Source organism: Gymnoscopelus braueri (genome assembly GCF_963280865.1).
Source record: "Gymnoscopelus braueri genome assembly, chromosome: 9".
NCBI classification, from domain to species: domain Eukaryota; kingdom Metazoa; phylum Chordata; class Actinopteri; order Myctophiformes; family Myctophidae; genus Gymnoscopelus; species Gymnoscopelus braueri.
The window spans coordinates 50958848-50979573 of record NC_137610.1 but is presented as its reverse complement, the minus strand read 5'-3'; the positions used below and the strand labels follow the sequence as shown (position 1 = coordinate 50979573).

Sequence of the window (20726 nt, the reverse complement as noted above, 5' to 3'; positions counted from 1 at the left end):
TAAGACGTCACGAGGTCTGACGCCCTGAGCGCCAAGACGTCAATGAAAAAACGTCATAAAAAATAATAAAAAAAATGCTCCATTCACTTCTTGTTTAACTTTTTACTGAAAAAGGCTGTATCTCGGCTCCTAAGCACTTTTTTTTTTTACAATTCATTTTGGTTGTGGCACTCAGAACCAAAATTCCATAAATAAGCATGGCACTGGAAGAGTTAAGACATGGTGTCCACATTTTGGGTATGTCATTATAGGGGGAAAAAGTTCAAAAAGTTGTCAATCCTATATTAAAATTGCCATCTTGTATAACTACAAATTTAGGAGAGCTTTCTAGTCTCCACGTTGTCTTACGTTGCAGGGTGAAACAGCTCTTAACCCATTCAATCCTGGAACAGCATCTGTGGCATTTTAGAAATAGCAGATATACAAGCTCATAGCACGGCACCAAGTGCCGCGCTATGAGCTTGTAGATCTGCTATTTTCGAATAGCCAAAAAGTATAAAATAAAGGTTATAGATAAAGAAAATCTAAAATGACACAGTATATGCGACCGCGGATTGAATGGGTTAAAGGTTTCATGACGTTCAGTTTTACATTAAAAGCCTTTGTCATGGTCCTTCAAACGTGTATAAAAAGTTTTAACTGAAAATTCCACTCTAGTGAGCCATTGCAGGTGTTTTTCTCTCACATTTCTAAAGCCTTTTCAACTGCAATGAAAAAAGAAATATTTGCCTGCAGGTGTCACTGTTGAGGGATTTTGCCTGTCAATCATCACCTCTGCTCTGATAGGGGAGGGGAGGGGAGAGCGGGAGAGTGGGCGGGATTAATGGCCTGTGACTTCACTATCCAAGGGCCAATCTCAGATTACTTTTCAGCCTAATTATTCAGAAAACCCCAGACCACAGAAAATCCACTGAATGTTCAAAGTTCAGTTTTTTGGGGTGTAATTGAGGTCATAAAACCCCCCAAAAAAGTGAAAATGAATGTCATAGAACCTTTACGGTCACTCTTTTAGCCTGTAAGGGTCAATTTGGTTCCATTTGTACACTAGAGTTACAGACCTGTAACCAGGGGTACACATATTGAGAAGCAGTACTCAGTTACAAGCCTGGGATCGGGGCCGATTCACTGCATTCGGCGGATTCGTTTTTCTCACTTCGCTTTCAGTTTCTGGCCAGCCTTCTGTTTGACTCTATTATTTCAGAACGTCAGCGTCTGATTGGATGTCGTTCCAACGAATCAGAGTAGGGTTAGGGTTATCTACGTCATCAGCCAGCGCCACTCACTCGCATTGGTATGACGACGTTACACTGGTGTTTTTGTCCCGCCCCGCACGCACCACAGACCAATCAGAAGCCGCGAGTCGTTTTTTCACTCGTCGTGTGGCATGTCCCGCCTCCCTTGGAGACAGGAGGCTTTTCCAGACCGAGTAGCGAAGTGAGAAAACGTAGTGAATCAGGCTGGATCCCAGCCATTTACTCACTCTGAAGAACAATTACAGGGTCTCTAGTTTCACTCACTGCACTTTACTGAAATGTACTGTACAATAATGTTCACCATTAAACTGTGTTTCTGTCAAACCCAGTGTGATTCTATCATGTATTACTATTATAGTATGAATAATAATATGGTAAATAATGACGTGTTGTTATAAACTGTCACATTTCATACAGACGGGTCACGCTCAACAAACAATGTTACGTTCTGAATGTCTTTAAACTCCTGTAATGTCTATGTTGAAACCTTGAATGTCCGAAACCATCCCAACATGGAGCTTAAATGTGTTGTAAGATTAAGTATATTGTGTTAAACAGGAGGTGACACGTACCTACAATGGCCAGATTGTGTTCAGATCCACACGCGATCTGTGAAGAAGCAGAAAGAGTTTGAGTAGAATGATTAAAACAACGTTAACTCATTCACTGCCACTGACGTAAAAAACGTAATTTGTCCCGTTTACCAATCCTGCCACTGACGTAAAAAACGTAATTTTTTTTTATTTTTTATTTTTTTAATTTGACCCAAAGACCAAGGAGATATGATTGTTTAAAGATCTACACTCCCATCCACTTCCTTGTTAACTTAAAACTTAAAAATTCTGTATCTCGGCTCCTGAGTACTTTTTTTTCCAATGAAAAATCTCTGGCAGTGGGCAAACGCGGCCAGCAATAATTGTGGCAGTGAATGAGAATCAGAGACCAAAGTTATGAAATATGAAATGTAATGATTCATACACATATTTGTTTTTGGGGCGTAAAGCTTCAGTGTAAAAGCTACATTCATACTCTGACCTGTTTAAACACATGCCAACAGCTTCTCTTCCTTCAGACCCTGCTGTCCACTTGTTTAAATAATTTAAATGAATCTGAAGCACCTGAGTGTTGCTGTGTGTGCATTTCTGTTCATACAAGACTGTTCATGTGTGCATGAACCAACACATGCATAGCAGGTAGGGGGGTGTGTGTGTGTGTGTGTGTGTGTGTGTGTGTGTGTGTGTGTGTGTGTGTGTGTGTGTGTGTGTGTGTGTGTGTGTGTGTGTGTGTGTGTGTGTGTGTGTGTGTGTGTGTGTGTGTGTGTGTGTGTGTGTGTGTGTGTGTGTGTGTGTGTGTGTGTGTGTGTGTGTGTGTGTGTGTGTGTGTGTGTGTGTGTGTGTGTGTGTGTGCGTGCGTGCGTGCGTGCGTGCGTGCGTGCGTGCGTGCGTGCGTGCGTGCGTGCGTGCGTGCGTGCGTGCGTGCGTGCGTGCGTGCGTGCGTGCGTGCGTGCGTGCGTGCGTGCGTGCGTGTGCATGTTGTCCCTGACACAGAACCAATAGAGCATCGCAGTTCCCGCCCACTTCCTGGTTTTTCGTGGGGCCGGAAGGAACAACTCAATGCATTTTTCCCATTGACATTTCCAAAAATATTTTTATCTATTAATTTAAGCCTCGAATCAAGCCATCATGACCATAAAACGTTTGATTCTGTAATTTTTTTTTTTTTTGAAAACGGCAAAACAAAGGGTATTTATTAAATATAGTATATCATATAATTAAATATAAAATAAAAAAAAATCACAGAAAAAAACGTTTTATGGTCATGATTCATGTCATGTCATGATGGCTTGATTCGAGGCTTAAATTAATAGATATAAATATTTTTGGAAATGTCAATGGGAAAAATGCATTGAGTGGTTCCTTCCGGCACCACGAAAAACCAGGAAGTGGGCGGGAACTGCGATGCTCTATTGCCTCAATGTGAGCCGAGACTGAGGCAGAGGTAGAAGGTAACAGAGTACATTTACTCAAAGTACTGTACTCTTACACAACCATCTGATTACTTGGAATCCCCTAAATCACCATTATTATGTGTTTTCCACTTCCTGTCGATTTCATTGGATATCATTGGTCATCTGACCAGTTTCATTGGATTTCATTGGATCAAATCGACAGGAAGTGGAAAACACACACCCTAGAGGAAACAGGTGAATAGGTCAATCTACCCAGCAGCACATAAAGGTCATCATTTAAATTCAGCCCCTCCTTTACCAGCTGCAACATTCAAGTAATCAACACATTAATGCATTACTACTCATTTCAGATATGGTTCTATAGTGCATTGGTTCTCAAAGTGGGGTCCGGGGACCCCCAGGGGTCCTTGGAGGAGTACCAAGGGGTCCCCAGCAAAATTAGTTGATATAGTGTCACAATCATTTTAACCATATTTTTATAGTTTGACTATTCAAAAATAGCAGATCTAAAAGCTCATACATAGTGCGGCACAGAGTGCCACGCTATGAGCTTGTAGATCTGCTATTTTTGAAAAATCGTGAAAACTTGTGCAAATATTTGAACATATATATATATTTTTTAAGCGAACATTTGTAACTTAAATCTTTGCTTCTGGGGGTCCCTGGAACAACATATTTTAAGATGGGGGTCCGCGGCTAAATACATATCATTTTGGGGGGACTGAAAAAGTTTGAGAACCACTGATTATAGCAACACTTTTGCTACTGATATAGTGGTGTTCTGTAGGTGGCTGGCTCCCCCTGCTGGACTGAGGCAGCAACTATTTACCACAGAAAAGAAGGCAGCTGTAAAAAAAAAACATTTAAAAAAAAACATTTAAAAAAAAACATAAAAAAACACAATTAGTATATCTCTGTCGTCGGGCAGAAACCAACTATGTCCAAAATATTAACTTTTCAGGAAATGCAAAAAATATAAACGTTTTTAGAACAACACAATATTGCGTCATCAAAGTTGGTGACTTTATACATGGTCAGATACTTGAATGTGTCCCTATCGTCACTTTACCCAAATACAGCTCAAGTGGAGTTTGGAGGTCTTTCACCATTAACACATCACCCGCCAGGGTATTAAACATCGTTTGTTATCTAAGGCTGCAACAACTAATCGATTAATCGATAAAAAATCGATTACTAAATTAATCGAATCGAATTACGAATTTGATAATCGATAATCGAAAAAAAAAAAAGGTACCATAAGGTGGCTTTTATTTATTTTGATATGTATTTTATGGGTAGTAGCTTAATCAGCAGCTGAGCAAAATTGTATAACATGTACTTTTTAATTAATTATTCATCTGTATTGTCTTTATTGTTAGATAGAACATGCTAAAACAACCTAAAATCTAAATTATAAGATAATTGCTAAATAAGTGCGATAATCTGATTAATCGATTAATCGTTAAAATAATCGACCGATTCATCGATTATGGAATTAATCGTTAGTTGCAGCCTTATTGTTATCCCCTTGCCAGCGTAAATACCTTCATCCGATGATATTTGAAACGCCGTGGAGGCGACATTGTGTTTCAAAAAAAAAAAGCAGGCAGAGGGAAGGGGTAGGCGGAGGGATCTGTGTATTCAGACAAACCACAACATTCCAACCGAGATCCGCCATTTTGGGGCTGGGGCTGAAAACAGTGGTTTTCAATGCAAAAAACAGCAACTGAGTTACAGCTGTTTTTCTGAAAATCCCATCGCCAGGGCGGGTGGAAGTGACGTTTTTTTGGAATGATGTCACATCCACATACTTCTTCTCTGATTGACGATGGATCATCCCAGAGCTGTGTTACGGTGCCTAAAACAGCGTGCACAATCTTTTATATATATATATTTTTAATTTTTTTTTATTTTTATCACATTTTTTTTTTCACCCGGAGCCAATTTCCTAAGTGATCCTGGGCGCTACACCAGCGCTACACCAGCGCTACACCAGTCCCCCACAGCCTAGGGAGGCCAGGGCCGAGCTCATGCTTCCTTCAATGCATGAGAGCCAACTGACCTTCTTGTCACCTGACAGGGGAGAGTTTCCCCGGTAGGACGTAGCGCGTGGAAGGAACACGTTATTCCAATCAGTTCCCTTCCCCTCCATCAGGCGCCCCGGCTGTCATGGGGGAGGCGGTATAGCGACCAGGATTACTACATGTTTTTGTGAGGGTATTAACTACCCTAGGAGACACGGGGAGAACATGCAAACTCCACACAGAGTAGGCCCTTTCGCCAACCCCACCTAAGGTATGGGCGCTGATGATGCGGAGGAGAAGACACGCCCACAGCGTCCCCGGCGGGAATCAAACCCAGGACCTTCTAGCTGTGAGGCGACAGCGCTACGGACTGCGCCACCGTGCCCCCCTTTTATATATATTTTAATAGAACGACTTTATGAGTGTTGGCGGGCAAGTGGACTATTTAATAGAACGACTTTATGTGTGTATGGCAGGAATTGTGTTAATGTGGAGATAGGTTTATTTATTTATTTTTCCTGTCTGTCTTGGTCATTCTAATCAATGATGGACAAAACTACTATCTCCACACGTTGGAGTTAGATGGTTTGACTGACATTTTGAGGATCCAATGGAGTTAGGAGGTTTAGTCAGAAGCACTTGTTAACACATTGTGTGCCAGAGGTTTATTAAAATAGGGTACGTTCAGTGCCTGCATATCTTCCATCCACTTACGCTGATATGTTTCGTGCTGTAGAAGCCCTGACACGGACGTGCATGTAAACAAAGCGTGCGTGCGAGGCGGCGGAGGGTCCCGACTAACGCCTGGAACAATAATATTTCTAACGCGATCCTCCATTGCAGAGTGATCGCCGATCGAAAACGGCTCGCTTCCACCACGTCAAAAAGAAATGGAGATATTAAGCTTTTGGTCAAGGAGTTAACATCGGAGCGGCCGACCGGAAGGATTTTTTTACATGGATCCACATCCGGCCTCTCCTTCTCAGAGACTCCTTGGATGATCCCAAAGTTTCGTTAGAGCGTCCCACGTCGGCCCCACGTATAAAAAAAAAAAATGGCGCATGGATTCTCAAAAACGGTCCGGACCGTTTATGGCAGGGGTCTTCAACCTTTTCAGGCCAGGGACCCCCAAACTGATGGGGTGATGGAGCAGGGACCCCCTACCTCGTAGGGTAGGGGGTAGGCCACCACATATATCGTATATTTATGTATAAAATTGTGTTTTATACATAAACATGAACAAATGGTTGCCTGGAGCCTGCTCCTACCCACAGGTTGTCCCAGTAGGTGTGCAAAAGACCTTTTCTTTCTCTACACAATATGTATAAACATACCATGTTATTGTGCATTCAATAGCCTACTAAGCTATTAAAATATGTCATGTTATGTTTAAAGACATTGACATTTTTGAAGAAAAAATAAATAAATGTTTTAAAAAAAGTTGTATTTTTATTTTTATCAAACAACAATTTCGCGGACCCCCTGCAGTACCTCCGCGGACCCCCTGTTGAAGACCTCTGGTTTATGGCACTCAATGTGTTAATACTTTTCATTGGTTCAATATTTTATAAAACCCACACACACAGACATAAAGGGTATTCAATAGCACTGATTTATGGGGGGGGGGGGGGGTAGCAGCACCCTCTAGCAGCAGTGATATCTTACCTGAGACGCTCCATGAAGCAGTGTAACCTCAGCAGGGTGGCGGACCCCCTGCCCGACCCGCTCTGCTGCCACAACACGTCCAGCCGGCGTCCGTTCAGGGTCTTCACTGGATGGCACCGCTCTGCCCAACTGTCCATAGTCCCCTCTGCCCCACGTCAACACTCTGCCACTCACTGAAACACAACACAAACTGTTCCTTATCCTCTCTGCCACTCACTGTAGATTTTAAAGCCAACATTTGTAAAATATGTTGTTCCAGGGACCCCCCAGAAGCAAAGATTTGAGTTAAAAATGCTTTAAAAATATATATATATATATTCAAATATTTGCACATATGTTAAAAAATAGCAGATCTACAAGCTCGTAGCGTGGCACTCGGTGCCGCGCTACGAGCTTGTAGATCTGCTATTTTTGAACAGCCAAGGTATAAAATAATGGTTGTAGCTCAAACCTAAAATGACACAGATGCGTTCCCGGTCTTAACACATTCCATGCCAGATGTTAATCTCATAATGTACTCACCAGTGCCAACGTGTTATTGTTGTTTTTTTGTTTTTTTCATGTCGCCATAGATCTTGTAAAAATCCTTAAGATTGAGCCGTACACGGTCTGTTTACATCCGCGACATCTCACTGTATCTCCCAGTGAAAACCGCATGTCAAACGGATCTCCATGATTGTAGTTAGAGCGGATTACGTTAAACAGTGATATGCGAGGAGAAAAAACTACAGGAAGAGAATTGAGTTTCAGTGTGCGCTTTAGAATGGGAGCCGACGTGATCGTCAAAACCGGATCCCAAATAATTCTGTTTCCTGTCTTCAAACCGGAACCGGAAATGGATCCAAAAAATTCCGAAAGTGCACCTGGAAAATTTTCACCGCGAATCGGCGGTTGGCGTAGATCTACGCGACTGGCACGCTGCGGCTTTAAATAGGTTCGCGTAGATCTACGCGATTGGCATTCAATGTGTTAATGGGTTAACTAAAATGTTTAGTTTTCATTATTTTGTGAAATTTTAGTCGACTACAATAGCCTTGATACTCATACATTATGGGGAATGTTTTATGGTTTTACCTGTTTTGGCGACAAGGTGTGTCCAGCCACTCCATACATGGGTGACACCTTCTCCGCCCATTAAGGAACGTCTGAGCAGGGTGGGTGAAGGTAGGAACGGTTCTGTTGAGGCCAGCTGGCCGTGTTTGTTGCTTCCCCACAGAAACAACTCACCTTGTCCTGCACACAACACAAGACAACACAACACATGATTTGTTTCTCTCGTAGCCAGACAACTATTCCACAATCCCCTAATTCTCAACCTGTGGTACGTGTACCACCGGTGGTACGCGAGGCCCCCTCTGGTGGTACGCAGAGCAATCTCCCCAAAAGAGAAAAAAGTGGGAACTGAGATATAATAGAATAAAATAAAAGCATATAATAGGCTACTGTCGAAATACTTCTATGACTTATTTAACTTTACCATATCATGGAAATAAGATTTAAAAACAAGTTTTGCTTTCCTGTATATTAATACCTTGTCAGTGCCGTGTTTATGTTGGCTTTGTGTCGGCGATGCAGCCGCGATGGTAACCGGAAAACTCGGCCCAAATCACGCTCGCCCGCATTTTTTGGGGTGGATCAGCGGTGCTATTCTTGTATTTGTTTTACTGAGGATAAGGTTTAAAAATACGTTTAGGGTTAGCCATAGTTTTACTGAGGTTACGTTTAGGAATACCAGGTGAATACCGCCGGTTTTGCCCCAGGGCAACTGTGTTTTGGGGGCGAGTGTTTTGGTATTCGCCGCGAACGGATCACACCAAGCTAAACGGTGGCAAAGATTTAAATTTAAGCAATCGTGGCTCAAAACTGGAACTAAGTGTGGATCAAGAGGAGAATATTTTGACCAGCAGCAAGTAGAAACTGAAGTGGTAGATAGATGTCTTGACTTGGGTCACAGAACAGCGCACTTGCTCCTAGAGCGCCAGTGAAATCGCGCCCGGGCCGTTCCCAGACTCCCAGCACCAATCGGTGCCGTTCAAATGGCACAATAACCCAGTTAATATGACGCGGAAACTGGGATTCAACAGAACTGGAGTGGGGCGGAGGAGTAGCCTACAGACGTATGTTAATGAATCATTCATGGATAAATCCATTTCAAACGGCATCTACAACCAAAACACACGCAGCCTACTGAAAAGAGTTGATCTCTTAATAACGAGACAAACTGAATGAGGCAAAGTCGCGATTAATCTTACAGCTTTACAGCTGCCGTCGACATGCCTCACGCATTGCAAAGTCGTGGTAAAAAAGTTTAACTTCTCGTTAGCTGCCTTGGCGCACATTGTGTGTGTGTGTGTGTGTGTGTGTGTGTGTGTGTGTGTGTGTGTGTGTGTGTGTGTGTGTGTGTGTGTGTGTGTGTGTGTGTGTGTGTGTGTGTGTGTGTGTGTGTGTGTGTGTATCTGTGTCTGTCTGTATCTATGTGTCTATAATAAATAAATACAAATATAAATATATATATTGGCCTACTTTTTACTGTATGATATTAGCATTAACAATGGTTCATTTCTGAAAAAGGAGGTTATTGTAAAAAGATTTACGGGTTCCAACATGTTTGTTTACGATGAAGAGTGGACGGCGCTGGTGCCTTTTGGACCAGGACGTGACGTCGGACTACAAAATGACGTCGGACTTAAGAACCGAATAGAGTCTGGAACTACACCTCCTAAAAGCCGAAACAGGAAGCTGTCATAGTTTTTTCATTTCCGTTCACGAAAATATATTTAAAAATATCTTGACATTAAATAAATATCCCTGAGGCACCCACAGGACCGGTGCCGAGTAATTAAACTCATCAGCAGTGTCGTCGAGTGGATACGATGCATTCACTCAACAACAATCAGTGTTGGAAATAAATTACAATTTAGGAATTGGGAAGATATAAAAAGGCCTTGCCTTCACACAAATTAGTTATAGATAAGAAACCAAGACAAAAAAAAAACCATCTTATTACCTGTAAGGTAAACACAGTGGGCGGAGCCTGCTGCTACCATGTGTGGTGTCACATGATCCAGACCTGCAACATGGCAGAAGGTCAAGGTTCACATTCATTGAAACATCAAGTTTCGAGTTTTTTTTCATTATTTGATTGGTTTTACTGAACTATAATAACCCTGGTCTGTACGTTGTACAAGTAAAACATTTAAATTAAAACAACAGAGCTACAGTGTTATTGTTCTAAATCAGTGGTTCTCAACCAGTGGTCCTTGAGGGGGTTCCAGGTGGTCCCCAGCTAAATGATGGAGAGTTGGTAACCAAATGGACCCTTATAGATCTTTAACTCTTGAGAGCGTAAAATGAAACCAAATGGACCCTTATAGATGGGTTTCCGCGCGACGTCATCACAGAGCAGAATGCGCAATCTGCGCATGCCTGGGGTAGAACGAACCGGAAGTGCAATTCACTCTGTTGTTGTATTCGGGATTTAGATAGGCATAATGCTGCTATTATAGGCATAGTAGGCATAATGCTGCTATTATATACAAACAGATCCAACTTCCGACAAATCATTTTTATTGAGTAAAGAAGATATTACAAACTGCATAATTTAATCTACTTTCATTAAACCCGGTGAAGACCATTTCTTTTATGAATGTACATTTGACTAGAGCTGCTGCGGGTAATAGCGCCCTCTATAGGCTCACCCCTCCACTGCGCGCGCATCATCCTCATGTTTACAAGCAGGAAACCCATCTATAGATCTTTAACTCTTGAGAGCGTAAAATGTAACCAAATGGACCCTTATTAGATATTTAACTCTTGAGAGTGTAAAATGAAACCAAATCATTTGGTTTCATTTTACACTCTCAAGAGTTAAATTATTGTTAAACATCTGCATTACTTAATTAAATAATTGTTATGTTGATCAACGTTTGCCTGTTATCTCTCCTATGGAACCCACATCAATACAGCATGGATGGAATTGTGGACAAAATCTTATCCAACGACAACAAAATATTCTAAGTCTTGGGTCTGAGAGTCTAAATCTCATCAAACGGTGGTTCTGTGGCTCAAATGGCGAATAAATAATAGACCTTGGCATGAAAAGGGTTGAAAACCACTGATATAAATGATTTAATGAAGGAAGTCTGCAGCAGGTGAGAGTCGAGGTGAGGTGTAGTTCTTACCTGGTACCACAGAGGGCAGTGTGGAGCAGAGATGTGCAGGGACAGGAAGTGGACTGAGAGCTCTCTTGGCCTGACTGGAGAGTCCAGTTCCCCACTGGTACACACAACCTGATACTACATACACAATACACACACATGTATACTGGTACACACAACCTGAAACTACACACACAATACACACACATGTATACTGTTACACACAACCTGAAACTACACACACAATACACACACATGTATACTGGTACACACAACCTGATACTACACACACAATACACACACATGTATACTGGTACACACAACCTGAAACTACACACACAATACACACACATGTATACTGGTACACACAACCTGAAACTACACACACAATACACACACATTTATACTGGTACACACAACCTGATACTACACACACAATACACACACATTTATACTGGTACACACAACCTGAAACTACACACACAATACACACACATTTATACTGGTACACACAACCTGATACTACACACACAATACACACACATTTATACTGGTACACACAACCTGATACTACACACACAATACACACACATTTATACTGGTACTCACAACCTGAAACTACACACACATTTATACTGGTACACACAACCTGAAACTACACACACAATACACACACATTTATACTGGTACACACAACCTGAAACTACACACACATAAAGCTTACATTGTGATAGTAATCATTGCTATAGAGTGTTTGTTCAGTAACGGTGTTAAATAGCTCTATATTGTGATAGTAATGATAGCTATAGAGTGTTATAATAATTATCATTACCTGTTACAGCTAGAGAGTGTCTCAGTCCTGCTGCCACACTGACCACTGGCTCTGTCAACGTCTGGAGAGAACACAAAGCAGAACATCTTATAGACACACATGCACATGGATCCATACATTACATTACAGTCATTTAGCAGACGCTTTTATCCAAAGCGACTTACAATGTGCATTCAACTTACATAGGTAGACAAGAAAACCACTAATCACCAGAAGTGCATTCTCTTCTAAAACAAGCAACTAAGAGTATACCTAGCGCTAAGGTAAAAGTGCAATATAAGCTACCTACTTTGGATCACTAATGACTGTCACAAGTTAAGCAGAAATATATGAACATTGCCTATCGACAAGCTGGTTGGACCCTCTCAGGGGCCCTGATTCAGCCCCTTTTTGACTATGCTTGCTCCTCTTGGTACTCCAACACCTCAGTGTCACTGAAGACTAAGCTTCAAACCTCCCAAAACAAACTGATTCGACTACTTCTCGGACTGGGGACCATGACCCACCTCTCTCCCACTCACTTTGCCAGCCTAGGCTGGCTCAGGGTGGAAGACAGGGTTAAACAAATACAAATGGGACTGGTCACTGGTCTTCAAAATTGTAAATGCAGATTTGCCCGAAATGCCCCCTATACCTGCATATCTGTCTAAATACCTCCAAAATGTTAGTGACACCCACAGTCACGAAACTAGAGGGAGCGTAAACAATCTGGTACCACCCACCCATAAAACCAAGGTATGAAATAGTCTAACCCCATCCCTCAAAGAATGCTGTTCGCTGGGCTCATTTAAAACAGCCCTAAAAACGCATCTTTCTGGAGGCCATAAGAGGAGGTAGTACCAGTTTCCCGGTAGACAGACCCTTTTTTTGTATATATATATTTTTTTCTTTTTTTGTTGTTGTACATAGTGGTATTTTTTCTCTGTATTTTTATGTTGACATTTGAACTGTTTGTTTGCTACTATATATGTCTATGAAATTAATTCAAGGACCCCAAAGGAAACAAGTCCGCAAGGACTTTTTTGGTCGGACCTTTTAGACAAAAGTATTATAAATGTAACTGTGTTGTTTTACATTATTTTGCCTAATAAAATTTGATTTCTATCAATCAAACAACTGAGCTTGCAGAGCAGTGTTGATTTTGACAGCAAATTTTGATTTAGTTTTAGTCAGTCTTTTGAATAAAATTCCATTTAGTTTTAGTCATATTTTAGTCCTCTGAAATGTTTTGTTTTTTGTCTACTTTTAGTCGACTAAATATCATACGATTTTAGTCGACTAAATCTACAGTTGATTTAGCCGACTATAATGTATTTTGGCGGTGCCTTGATGGCGTCATAATGGATGATGTTACACTTTTACACATGCTGAAAATAGCCGATTTACAAGCTCACAACGTGTCGCAGCGCGACGCGTTGTGAGCTTGTAGATCGGCTATTTTCAGAGCGCAACACGCGAGCGCAACCAAGCATAAAATGACTTGTCTTTCAGTTCTACTGGATCTCTTCTCCACTAGATCCCTCACTAACATTTTAGCCTTGTTTTTATTTGTTGACAAAATTGTCAATATATTTAGTCTTAGTTTTAGTCGTCATAGCTTGGTTTTTATTTAGTTTTTATTTAGTTTTCGTCAGTGAAAAAAGGTCGTCGACGAACGTTTTTCGTCATACTTTTAGTCGACGAAATCAACACGGTTGTAGACTGGCATTTTTTACTATTTGCTGTGTTGTTGTGTGACCGAGTCACAACGTCACACATGAGAATTCCAATACAATATTTGACAGCTTTAGTTACAAGTTACTAACTAAAGTTGCAGATTTAGATTATTAATTACAGAACATACAACATACCCTATTTTATAATTCGGCTATTTGAAAATAGCTGATCAACAAGCTCACAGCACGACACGTTGGGACGTAGATCAACTATTTTTTTTTAAACATTGTACTTTCTGTACAGTACATTTTGATGCTTTTACAATTTGTTGATTGTAGTATTGCTACTTTTAAGTAAAACATATGAATACTTATAGAAAAAAAAAGGTAGACGCCTCCTCTGGCTCTGAAGCGTCTGTATGGCGGGCGCGCTTCCGCTTCCGGGGGGGGGGGGGGGGCAGCTGGAAATTTCCGCGTCCGTCACAGAAGGGGGGCGTTCAGTAGGCCAGTGGCCGTGCCCCCCGGAAATACGGCGGCCACCATACGAAACAGGTCGCTCCAACGAACTGCAGAGGCCGATGAGGTATCTAGGTTTCTATATCTATGCACACACACACACCTCAAGGAGCAGGAACACACAGGAGTGTGTGATTGGCTGTGTCACACCCAGCTGACCAAAGGCATTGGACCCACACGCCAGCACCTGACCACCATCTGTGAATATTACAATGATATAATACATGTTTATAGAATAGCTTTACATGAATACATGATTCACAATCACATATTTCTATAAGCTGTTGTTCCAACAGAGTTTGATCAAACTCAGCAATCAAATATATTAAAAAGAGAGAGAGAGAGAGAGAGAGAGAGAGAGAGAGAGAGAGAGAGAGAGAGAGACAGAGAGAGAGAGAGAGACAGAGACAGAGACAGAGACAGAGACAGAGAGACAGAGAGAGAGAGACAGAGACAGAGACAGAGACAGAGAGGGTGGATCCACACACGGACGTCTACCGACGGACGGAAGTCCCATACACTCCCATGTTAAGTTTAAAACCGGAAGAACGGTCGCGATAACATGGGAGTGTATGGGACTTCCGTCCGTCTACCGTCCGTCTTACGGACGGTAGACGTCAGAGTGTGGATCCACCCAGAGAGAGACAGACAGACAGAGACAGACAGACAGACAGACAGACAGACAGACAGACAGACAGACAGACAGACAGACAGACAGACAGAGAGACAGAGAGAGACAGAGAGAGACAGAGACAGAGAGAGACAGAGAGACAGACAGACAGACAGACAGACAGACAGACAGACAGACAGACAGACAGACAGACAGACAGACAAAGAGACAGAGAGAGAGAGAGAGAGAGAGAGACAGAGAGAGAGAGAATCACCGGCTTCGGTTGCTGTCAATGAGCCCCGTGGGTAGGTCAGTATCTCACCTACTTAGACCAATCAATAGTCTGATTAAAGGTGATAATGTCTCATTCAGTGCATTGACAGCAACCGGGATGGGTGAAAGAATAAGGTAAAGAGAGAGGAGATGGAGAGAGATAAGGTTCTACTCTAAAATGTCACTTTTCCACTTGAAGCAAAACATTTCTGAGAGATTTGGTATGTTTGACTTGAACCGATACAGTTCATTGATAACTCTGGTAATAACACTGTACGGTAATACATGGGTAACTGGCGGCCTATAATGCGGCCCCCAGGTTAATATGGGAATACTGATATTGTATTGATTTCAGCCGTTTACAATTCCAAACATGCAAACATGACCCGCTTTAATTACTTCAGTCTATATTAGTAGCTTAATGACTAGTATTAACATTATATTGTCTTCTTTATGTCCAATGTATTTGTATTTAAGTTCATAAAGTTACCATAAGTATAACTAAATGCATTTGAAATTAAATAAAAATTTTACTTTTCAGGATTCCAATAAAAAAAAGCAAAAAAAACAAATCAGGATTCCAATTCAAAAATAGCTAAAAATATTTTTGCTACTTTTGTGTGACATACAGTAGAATGGCCCGACAGTATATGCAACGTGGCCCTCTGGAGTGAGTGTGGAAATATAGTGGCCCTCTCTATGTCATCAAAGTTGCATCACCCCTGTTGTGCGGTGTCATGTCAGCCACGATGGACGTCAACTCAAAACGTAAACACAGCAGCAGAATCGATAGCTGACAGTATCACTGTCTCACAAACACCTGAACGCTGAGTGTCAGTGAAATGAACACGGCCTCAGTGCCTTTCACCTGCTGTTAGACATGTTTGATCACTTTGGCTGTTTCAATCTCTCAGACCCTCCAGAAAAACGCGGGCAAAAATCCTTGATTATGCGGGCTAAAACTCTTGATTATGCGGCCTGAAACTCTTGATTATGCGGGCTAAAACTCTTGATTATGCGGGCTAAAACTCTTGATTATGCGGGCTGAAACTCTTGATTATGCGGGCTGAAACTCTTGATTATGCGGGCTGAAACTCTTGATTATGCGGGCTAAAACTCTTGATTATGCGGGCTGAAACTCTTGATTATGCGGGCTGAAACTCTTGATTATGCGGGCTGAAACTCTTGATTATGCGGGCTGAAACTCTTGATTATGCGGGCTAAAACTCTTGATTATGCGGGCTAAAACTCTTGATTATGCGGGCTAAAACTCTTGATTATGCGGGCTAAAACTCTTGATTATGCGGGCTAAAACTCTTGATTATGCGGGCTGAAACTCTTGATTATGCGGGCTGAAACTCTTGATTATGCGGGCTAAAACTCTTGATTATGCGGGCTGAAACTCTTGATTATGCGGGCTAAAACTCTTGATTTTGCAATGAAATATGAGTTTTTTTTTGCAATTTTATGCTGTGAAATTGCGGGAAGTTGTGAAATATGCGGCAATATGCGAAATATGCGATATGCGAAATATGCGATATGCGAAAAGTTGCGGAAAATGCGAAATATGTGAAACGTTGCGAAATATGTGATGCAAAGCGCATATTATGCGATGCGATGCGCATATTATGCGATGTGATGCGGCCTTTTTGAAAAAACGTTACCCCCGCATAATTACGCGGCATTTACCAAAATAATTACCATTTATTTTTTGGGTGGCCTTAGTGAAAGTTACAGGTACTGTATGGTGTGTGCGAGATGAAATGTGAGTTTACCATAATCACAGTAATCCTTCATCATATTCCATCAAGGGCTTTTGGAGAGAAATGAGACTGCAATCACTTTAAACTAGAGCACTGCAGAGGGGAGGTGTGTGTGTCTGTGTCCAGCTGATGCTCGTTGACGCTCGTTAATGTCAAGGCAATTATGTTTCTGCACTGTCAAATAGGTCTACATCTATTCTAAGATAGCATCAAAGCCAAAGCTTCTTTTTTTTTACAAGAGACCCTCTCTGGCTTATAGATATTTTGTTAAAGCTGTTGTTAATAATTAGGCTACACTTGGTTGGTAAAGTCCAGATGACAAGAATATGACTATGACATTAGTGGCATTCATCTTTATGGGTCAGTATTTATATTATATTTGTGTCTATATTTCCTCTAAAACAATGTGGTTTATAGTGAGAACTTACTCCATTTGTTTATGTAGGCTACTTTTAAACTGAAGATGATGGTCAATGTTGATGATAATTTGGGGGAAATAATAATAATAATAGTATTGTTATCAACTATCAATTAATTTCCCAGTCCCGACGTGCGCTGGAGGAGTGACACATGCTTAATTGATTTGACCTACTTTTGTGCAATGTAGCTTAATTAATTATTGGAAGCAGCTGTATTCCAGAATATTTATCTTCCACTATGTCTGGTAGGAAATGTATTCCTACTACTGTAGATCTGCCATGCTGCATTATCATGCATAGTACATAATTGCCTCAATTATCAAACTGCAAGATTTTTGATTGAAGTCAAAATATGAATTCAGATCATAGTTTTACTGCAAAACATGGTGTTATTCTGTGAAACAACGTTTTGAAAAGTAAATCCCACAGCCTTCAGGTCTATGTCAGCTTGTCAACTTCTTGAAGTGCGCATGGTACTTTATTTCCCCGTGTTTAACTTAAGGCAGAATTGCAGTCTAACGTGGTGGCTGTGCATCTGCCTGCAGGCACCACTTTAGGTTTGGGGGGAAAAGTGCATTTGCACTAACAATTAAATGAAAATATAAATATCAACCATTTAACCGTTGGTATTAACTGGTTACAAATGTCTTAACCGTTACCGGTTAAACGGTTAACCTGGAACATTTGGTTATTTTTTTTGTTTACGTAGGCCTGTGGCCCCCGAACTCAATTAATTTAACAATTTTGGCCCCCTGTCTAATCTAGTTGAATACCCCTGGCCTAATGTATACCAAACTGGGTGTGTGAGAAACACTGTCCTGCAGTATACGCATGTTGTGTGTAAAGTGTGCATCCAGCAGCAGTGTTGGTTTCAAACCCTCAACCCTCTTCTACTCACCAGTGAGAGCCAGGGTGAAGTCCCAGCCACACGACACATGGGTGACCCTGTGACCCAGGCCAGAGCAGAGGGACAGGGTGGACGTGTTGTCTCTGCTGTGACCCAGGCCCAGCTGTCCTCTGTGGTTCTGTCCACACGCCCACAGCTCTCCATTCTCTGGAGCACAGAAGACAAGACATCAGTAAATTATGTGCAGTTTAGACCGGGAAAGTGACATTTCTTGATTTCTTTGGCTATTCAAAAAATAGCAGATCTACAAGCTCGTAGCACCGAGTGCCGTGCTACGAGCTTGTAGATCTGCTATTTTTGAAAGATCGTGAACATTTGTTCAAATCTTTGAATATATATATTTTTTTTTAAAGCAAACAGTTTTAACTCAAATCTTTGCCTCTGGGGGATCCTATAAATGTCTTCTAAATCCTAACAGTTTTTTTGAAAAACGTAAGTTTCTTTATCAGTGGTGCTCAAACTTCACGTCAAGGACCCCCAAAATGATATGTACAAATATTTTGTTCCAGGGACCCCCCAGAAGCAAAGATTTGAGTTACAAATGTTCCCTTATATTCAAATATTTGCACAAATGTTGCTCTATGAGCTTGTAGACCTGCTATTTTTGAATAGCCAAAGTATGAATAAAGTTGTTACATAGATGTGTTCCCTGTTTAAATGCTTTAAACCAGCAGACTTTATACCTATAGTGACTGTGTTGCGATGTGAGAGTGCAGTCTAGCCAAAAACACCAACTCAGTATAACATAATAATATATATGTAATAACGAGTTAATTGATGGATTGAGGGGTATGGTATGATGTGGTAGTGTTAGTATTATATACAGTATGTATGTTTGAATGTGTGTATATGGGTATATAACATCTAGTTTGTGTGTGCTTGTGTGTATGAAGTATGAAGTCTTGAATGTAAATGCGGAATATTTTGGAGCGTTCATTCACTATGAACTTTGTAACTGATAAAGTTAAACCTACAGATAAAGGATAGGTATAATAAATAAGCTTTGAGCTTCAGCCTGAGCCTTTTCGATCAACCAGAAAGAAATGTTGGATTACAGTGTGTAATGTTCTGTGATACTGTTGATGAGGATAAGAATAAACTAAACTAAACAAACCAAACCAAACTCAGGACTCCTGGATCGCTGCCCTCCACATTCTCCTATCTATTAACATCAGGGTCTTGAGCTCTACTGTGTTGTCAGCTAAGCTGTCGCGTTGCAGTGCATCTACGTAGGTGGTGCTTCTTTCCTTTCCTGGCTTTGTCCTGGGTTGGCTCCCATAGTGTCAGTTTGCTTGCCACCAGTTCTGGGTATCTGGCATAGTGACACAGTGACATAGTGACGCAGTGCCCTGCCAGCCTCATCCTTCTCTCTCTGACTGGACTATAAAGAAAAACATCACATGGATGCAACTTGGACGTATCACCAGTGTTGTAGCCTGGGGTCGACGGGTGTTTCGGGTCTCGCAACATACACCCAGGTGACCCAGCCGGGGTTGATCAAGCCACGACTTCCGTCCCAGTAGCTACCCACGGTCACTGCTCTTAGGGAAAGACAGGGCCACTCAGTCCGCTTCTCCGGAACTACTCTGCCGGGACTGGGGGCTCTGGCACGTGGAGGGACTAGGCTCTGTGGGTTGCCTCCTGGCCGGGCTCCTCCTTTGTCTCACCAGGTCCAGGACCTGAGCGTGACTAGACTATAGTGACTACTTACTAGTCTAGTCATAAACTCTTATTGTTTTAATACCCCTTACATTCAAGTAAAGCTCTCTGTCACACTGACAGAGAAAAACACTGCAATTAACCCTGGTGTTCCTATTTTTCAGCATGTCATTATAGGTGAAATTTCCAAAAATGAACAAAAATATTTTCAAAAATTATACAGGGCTTCAGTGGTTCATTTATACAGTACTCCACCACACCGACACATTGTTGTTACTGTAGCTTAAATATCAGCTGCTGTCAACAGAGTATAAATAAGACTTGGTGATAAAGTGACAATAGAACAATAGATCATTCACCGGTGACAACCACAGAATGTCCTCCTCCTCCGGTGACCATCCTCACAGCTCCATGCAGAGCAGAGACGTCTGAAGCTCTGGGAGAAGACATGTCCTCCACATGGTGCTGTCCCAGCAGAGCAGAGACGTCTGAAGCTCTGGGAGAAGACATGTCCTCCACATGGTCCTGTCCCAGCTGGCCGTAGCTGTTGGCTCCCTGCAAGTTTAACATACAATATGCAAATTAACAAACATTAATCCCCCAGATTCGGCACAAACATGGGGATGAATTCATTCTACTATTATATGCCACCAAAATCAAAAAGTGTGACTCCCTACAGCAGGGGTCTTCAACGTGTTTCAGGCCAGGGACCCCTTAGCTGAGAGACAGATGAAGCAGGGACCCCTTAGCTGAGAGACAGATGAAGCAGGGACCCCTTAGCTGAGAGAGAGATGAAGCAGGGACCCCTTAGCTGAGAGAGAGATGAAGCAGGGACCCCTTAGCTGAGAGAGAGATGAAGCAGGGACCCCTTAGCTGAGAGAGAGATGAAGCAGGGACCCCTTAGCTGAGAGACAGATGAAGCAGGGACCCCCCATCACTACATATTGGATTTGGATTCATGTTAAATGTGTGTTTTCAGACATTTAACGATTTAAACCCTCAATACTTTGTACACTTCAGCTGT

At 41.7% G+C, this 20726-nt stretch overlaps 1 protein-coding gene across 1 annotated transcript in view; it reads right to left on the bottom strand.

Moving 5' to 3' along the window:
• sergef (secretion regulating guanine nucleotide exchange factor) overlaps positions 1-20177 on the bottom strand; it is a 34024-nt gene extending 13847 nt beyond the window's left edge. Inside the window, exons 1-9 of the mRNA XM_080436909.1 lie at positions 20062-20177; positions 18035-18190; positions 14175-14269; positions 11901-11961; positions 11093-11206; positions 9919-9981; positions 7986-8144; positions 6912-7084; positions 1826-1862 (exon numbers count right to left, since the gene is read on the bottom strand). Coding sequence (XP_080293035.1) covers positions 1826-1862; positions 6912-7084; positions 7986-8144; positions 9919-9981; positions 11093-11206; positions 11901-11961; positions 14175-14269; positions 18035-18190; positions 20062-20152 — 949 coding nt within the window. The 5' untranslated portion in view covers positions 20153-20177. The remainder of the gene's footprint in view (positions 1-1825; positions 1863-6911; positions 7085-7985; positions 8145-9918; positions 9982-11092; positions 11207-11900; positions 11962-14174; positions 14270-18034; positions 18191-20061) is intronic.
• Between the last annotated feature and the right edge of the window lie 549 nt (positions 20178-20726).